At 34.1% G+C, this 5,341-nt stretch overlaps 1 protein-coding gene across 1 annotated transcript in view; it reads left to right on the top strand.

Moving 5' to 3' along the window:
* The first annotated feature begins 6 nt into the window (after positions 1–6).
* KIFAP3 (kinesin associated protein 3) overlaps positions 7–5,341 on the top strand; it is a 173,831-nt gene continuing 168,496 nt past the window's right edge. Inside the window, exon 1 of the mRNA XM_017868408.1 lies at positions 7–147. Within this exon, the coding sequence (XP_017723897.1) occupies positions 71–147 (77 nt within the window). The 5' untranslated portion in view covers positions 7–70. The remainder of the gene's footprint in view (positions 148–5,341) is intronic.

The raw sequence follows: 5,341 nt of genomic DNA on the forward strand, positions 1-5,341 counted from the left end.
TTTTAACTGAAATCTCCTTTGAATTAAGATGTGCTACATGAGCTCAAACTAATTAGAAAGGTGGCAGAAAATGGCATTAATAGCCAGTGGATATGGGCTTCTTGGGCCCCACTGGCCATTTGTTGGCATCCCAAAGGCAATCACAAGGTAAGAAAGATTTTCTATGTACTGTTGGAGCAAATCAGGATTGAAATTTATAAACAACATATTTGGAGTATTTTTAAAATGTAGTTCTTACCCCTCTGTTTTCTGTTGCTGTGTGGATAAAATATAGAGCAATGAATATTGCTGAAAGTAATAAATCTCAGCATATGACTTTCTTATATTAAAATTCTTCAATGGGTCCTCATGTCTGCAGGAAATATTCAAATACCATCTTCTCGGATACCAGGTTCTCCATGATCTTGCCCCTGCTGTCTTTTCCCAACTTACTTTTCATGCTGTTCCAGCCAAACCTAATTCTGTCTCAAACTATACAGGTACCTAACTGTACCACAATATTTCATGCTTCTGTGTCCTTGTATGCACTATGGCCTTTCCCTGTAATATCCATGTTATGCTCTCTGCTAAGCCAAATTTTATTCAGCCTTTGTGAGTCCTACTCTGAGTCTCTATCCTCCAAGATAAGTGGATTATTCCCTTTTGTGCCAACATCCTACTCATGTCATGCTGCTATTATGAAAGCATTAATAGAGTCAATAATTGTTTATATACCTAGTGACTAGTTCATGTGCTCCTTGAAGGCAGTAACTGTATTTGATATAGCAGCAGTTGCCATTTATTTAGTACCATGTGCCATGCACTGTGATTGGGAATCCATGATTTTATGCCTTTTTAATTCCTCTTATTGGAGAGCATAGAGGTATAAACAAATAATGCCCATAAAGTAGAGTATATGCAGTAGAACAGAGAAGGCACTTTACTACATCTGAAGCTTACAAAAAGGCTTCTAGGAAAAAGACTTTTGCTTGATGAAACAAACAGTGGTATTAACAAAAGGCTTCCCAATGCAACCCAGACTGACTCCTGTATCTCTAAAGCCTTCAGAAACCATCTTTAGCATGTTGGTGTATCAATGGGATTATTTGTATTTAAATGATTCTGTCATTGGTGTTAGGCATCTTTGTACTCTTTCTCTCCTGTCAAATTATAAAATTGTGAGGCAGCAATCACTTTTCTCAGTACTTCTAAACACCCCACTGTGGTTAGTATTCAAAATACAGTTAACAAATTTAAGAATAAAGTTGAAATAATAATAACATCATTGTTTTCATGTAACTTTAAAATTTATAAGATTCTAACAAAATATCAACTCTTTGTATCCTTGCAATAATCTTTGGCAATATGGGTATTTACCCCAATTTTTCTAAATGAAGTGCACACAGAGTGCTTAAGTGACTTGTCCAGAGTCATATAATTAATAAGGGATAAGTGGGTGGGTAGTCATATGATTAATAAATGGCAGGTGGTAATTAATAAATGGTAGGTAGGTAATAAATTAAGTTTGCAAACACCTGATTCAGCTAATATCAATTACTCCCCTTAATGTGATAAATACACTGGTATAAATTTGGGTATGCTATCTCATTTAACATTACAATAACTCTAGGATATAAAGACTATTACCCTTATTTTATAGATGAGAAAATTGAAACTTACAGAGTTTAACTTGCCCAAGGTCAAAAGTAAGTAAGTGGTAGAACAGGCACAGTAATCAAGTTCTTACCTCAGAAGAATTCAGGTTCTTAGACACCACACCATACAAGAATGGGATTCCAAGTGCTGAATGAGATTGGTTTCTTCACTCGGCAATTTATAATCCATTTGGGAGATGAGAACAAAATAGAAATGCAAAATTAACACACACAAAATTACTAACTGATGATGGCTTCTGGGATCTCTATCTCTGGAATTCTCTAATTTCGGTAATGAATTTCTTTTATTTATCCTGCTTGGGGTTCATGTCTTTGATTAACTCAGGATGTTTTCTAGTCTTAAATATTGGCTTGTCTCTAGTCTCTCTATTCTTTTTTCCAGCAGTCATATTAAAAGCATATGGATCCTTTACATGTTATCCTTCCCATTTCTTAACCTCTTTTTTAAGAACTGGTTTTCTCTATCACACTGTGTTGTATTATTTCCTCTTATTATTTACAAATTTTCTCTTCAACTGTGTTTATTTTATTTTATTTTATTTATTTATTTATTTATTTATTTATTTATTTATTTATTTTGAGACAGAGTCTCACTCTGTTGCCCAGGCTGGAGTGCAGTGGCATGATCTCGGCTCACTGCAACCTCTGCCTCCTGGGTTCAGGCGATTCTCGTGCCTCTGCCTCCCAAGTAGCTGGGATTCCACCATGCCTGGCTAATTTTGTATTTTAGTAGAGATGGGGGTTTCACTATGTTGGCTAGGCTAATTTCAAACTCCTAACCTCAAATGATCCTCCCACCTTGGCCCCCAAAGTGCTGGGATTACAGGTGTAAACCACCGTGCCCAGCCAACTGTTTAATATGCTGTTTAATCCACCCATTTGGCTTACTACTTTTTTCCTTGCTCATTGTATCTTTTAAAACAATCACACTGAGAAATAATTTATATACAACAAAGTGGATGTATAATTTATTTTGATACACAATTTTAAAAATTTACATGCAATAAAATGAATGCAAGTATACATCTTGATGAGTTTTAATAATTGTATTCACATGGGTAACCATTACCCTAAAGTTTCCTCCAGCCTAGCTGCAGTCTATCCACCCACTATCACTAGCACAAGGCAACCAGTTATCTGTTTTCTGTCATAGTAGATCAGGGTTTGTTTGTTTTTCTATTCAAGAATTTCTTATAAATGGAATCAAACCATATGGTTCTTTCATCATAATGAGTTTTAAGATTTATTCATGTTGCATATATCAATAGTTTTGGTTTTTCTTAATGCTAAGTAGTATCTATTGTGTGAATATCCCACAATTTGTATCCATTGACATGTTAATAGACATTCGGGTTGTTTCAAGTTTTCTGTCATTATTAATAAAGCTACCATGAACATTTGCAAGCAATTGTTGTGGACATATGTTTTCACTTTTCTTGGGTAGATACATAGGAGTGGAATTGCTGGTTGTATTGTAAATATGCACTTAACTGTTGAAGAAACTATAAAACTGTCTTCCAAAAGGTTGTACCATTTTGCGTTCTCACAAGTATTAGAATTCTGGTAGCTCCACATTCTTACCACCACTTGGTATTGTCTGACAATTTAATATTAATCATTATGGTAGTAGGTATTGTGGCAGGTAAAATAATGCTCCCCCCCCTCTCACCGTCCCCTCCCCCTCCCTCCACCCAAAAAAGTGCTCACATCCCATCTCTGGAAACTGTAAATATAATATCTACATGGCAAAGGAACTTGATTGATGTGATTAAAGTTAAGGACCTACTTTAACATGCAGAGATTATCCTGAATTCTCCAGTGGGGTCCACATGCATCCCTAAAAGTTGAAAACCTTTCCTGACTGTGGTCACAGAGAGATGTGATAAGAGAAGGACCTGTGAGATGGCAATAATGAAAAGGACTTGGGCCACTGCTGCTGGCTTTGAAGATGGAGGAAAGAGGCCATCGGTGAAGGAATGTGGATGGCCTGTAACAGCTGAAAATGGCAAGGAAACTGATTCTCTTCTAGAGCATCCAGAAAAAAATAAATCACTCTTGGTATCTTGATTTTAACTCAGTGAGATTCATTGCAGACTTCTGATCTACAGAACTGTAATATAATAAATTTGTGTTTTAAGCCACTAAGTTTGTTGCCATTTGTTGTTGCAGCAACAGAAAACTAATACAGGTGTATAATAGTGTATTTCACTGTGGTTAAATATCTGTTTCCATGATGACTAATGAAGTTGAGTCACCATGTGCTTATTAGCTAGCCATGCTATCTCCTTTTATGACATTTTTGTGAATCAGTTGCTCATTTTTAGCTAGGTTGTTTAGATATTTTGTTGGCTTGTGATAGTTCTCTTTATATCATGAATACAATTATTTTGTCATATAGATTTACAGCAAATACTTTCAGTCTGTGACTTACCATTTCATTTCTTAATGGTGTCTTTCAAAGGGAAGTTTTAAATTTTGGTGATAGACCTTCCTTCTCTTAAGTTTTCTAAATTGTTTTATGATTAAAGCAAAATGATAGCACTGATATAGTTCTAAATGTACATAAAGGAAATTTTAAAGATAATTTTATTAAAAATGGAAGAGAGTAAACTGACTTAAAGGGAGATGCAGTTTCTACACTTCATTCAGTCCAGTGAAATGTAGATTTCAGTGGATGTTTGCGGTGATGGAATAATTCTAGATACTGATTGAGGTCGTGGTTATAGGAATTTACACACGTGATAAAATAGAATTATATACATACATTGTACTGATATCAGTTTTTGGGTTTCTGATTACAATACACTTATGGAAGATGTAACTACTGGGTGAAACTAGGTGAAGGTACCTAGATATCTCTGTACCGTTTTTGCAACTTTCTGTGAATTTAAAAAAGTTTTAAGAAATTATCTGAAAAGTTAACTGAACCATAATTGAGTCATTCTCTTTCTATTCTTTTTTTATTCTCTTCTATTAATCTATGTATGTGTATGTCCTCATGCCAATACACATTGAATTGACTAATAAAGTTATAGTAGGTCTTTTAATCATGTCGTCCTTCAAATTTGTTTTTCAAAATTGTGTAAATTATTAGAGGTCCTTTGCATTTTCATATAAAATAATCAGCCTGTCAATTTGTAAACAAAAATATTGCCACTATTTGATTGGAATTATATAGAATCTATAAATTTGAGGAAAATTGATGTTCTAACAATATTGAATCATTCAATCTATAGACCTGACACACTTTTGCATTTTCCTAGGGCATCTTTAATTTCTGTTAGTGCTGTTTCATGGTTTTCAGCGCACAGGTCTTGAACAAATTTTGGTAGATTTATCCCTATGTATTTATTGCTCTCTGGTGATATTATCAATGGTATTTATAAATTTTATTTTTCAATTATTCATTGCTAGTATAAGTCAATGCAACTGATTTTTGTAATAACTTTGTATTCTATGATATTACTAATTCTTAGTTCTAGTAGCTTTTTATCTGCAAATCAAAATAGTTTTACTTTTCCTTTCCAACCTATATGGTTTTTCAAACACTACTGATAATATCACCTGAAACAATAAATACCTAGGGATAAATCTACCAAAACTGTTCAAATAAATGGAAAGACATTCCTTGTTTTAGATCGAAAGACTTCATATTGTTTAAAAAAAAAAAAAATCCATACTAGCCA

This window comes from Rhinopithecus bieti, unplaced genomic scaffold, assembly GCF_001698545.2.
Source record: "Rhinopithecus bieti isolate Rb0 unplaced genomic scaffold, ASM169854v2 scaffold_4101, whole genome shotgun sequence".
Lineage (NCBI taxonomy): Eukaryota > Metazoa > Chordata > Mammalia > Primates > Cercopithecidae > Rhinopithecus > Rhinopithecus bieti.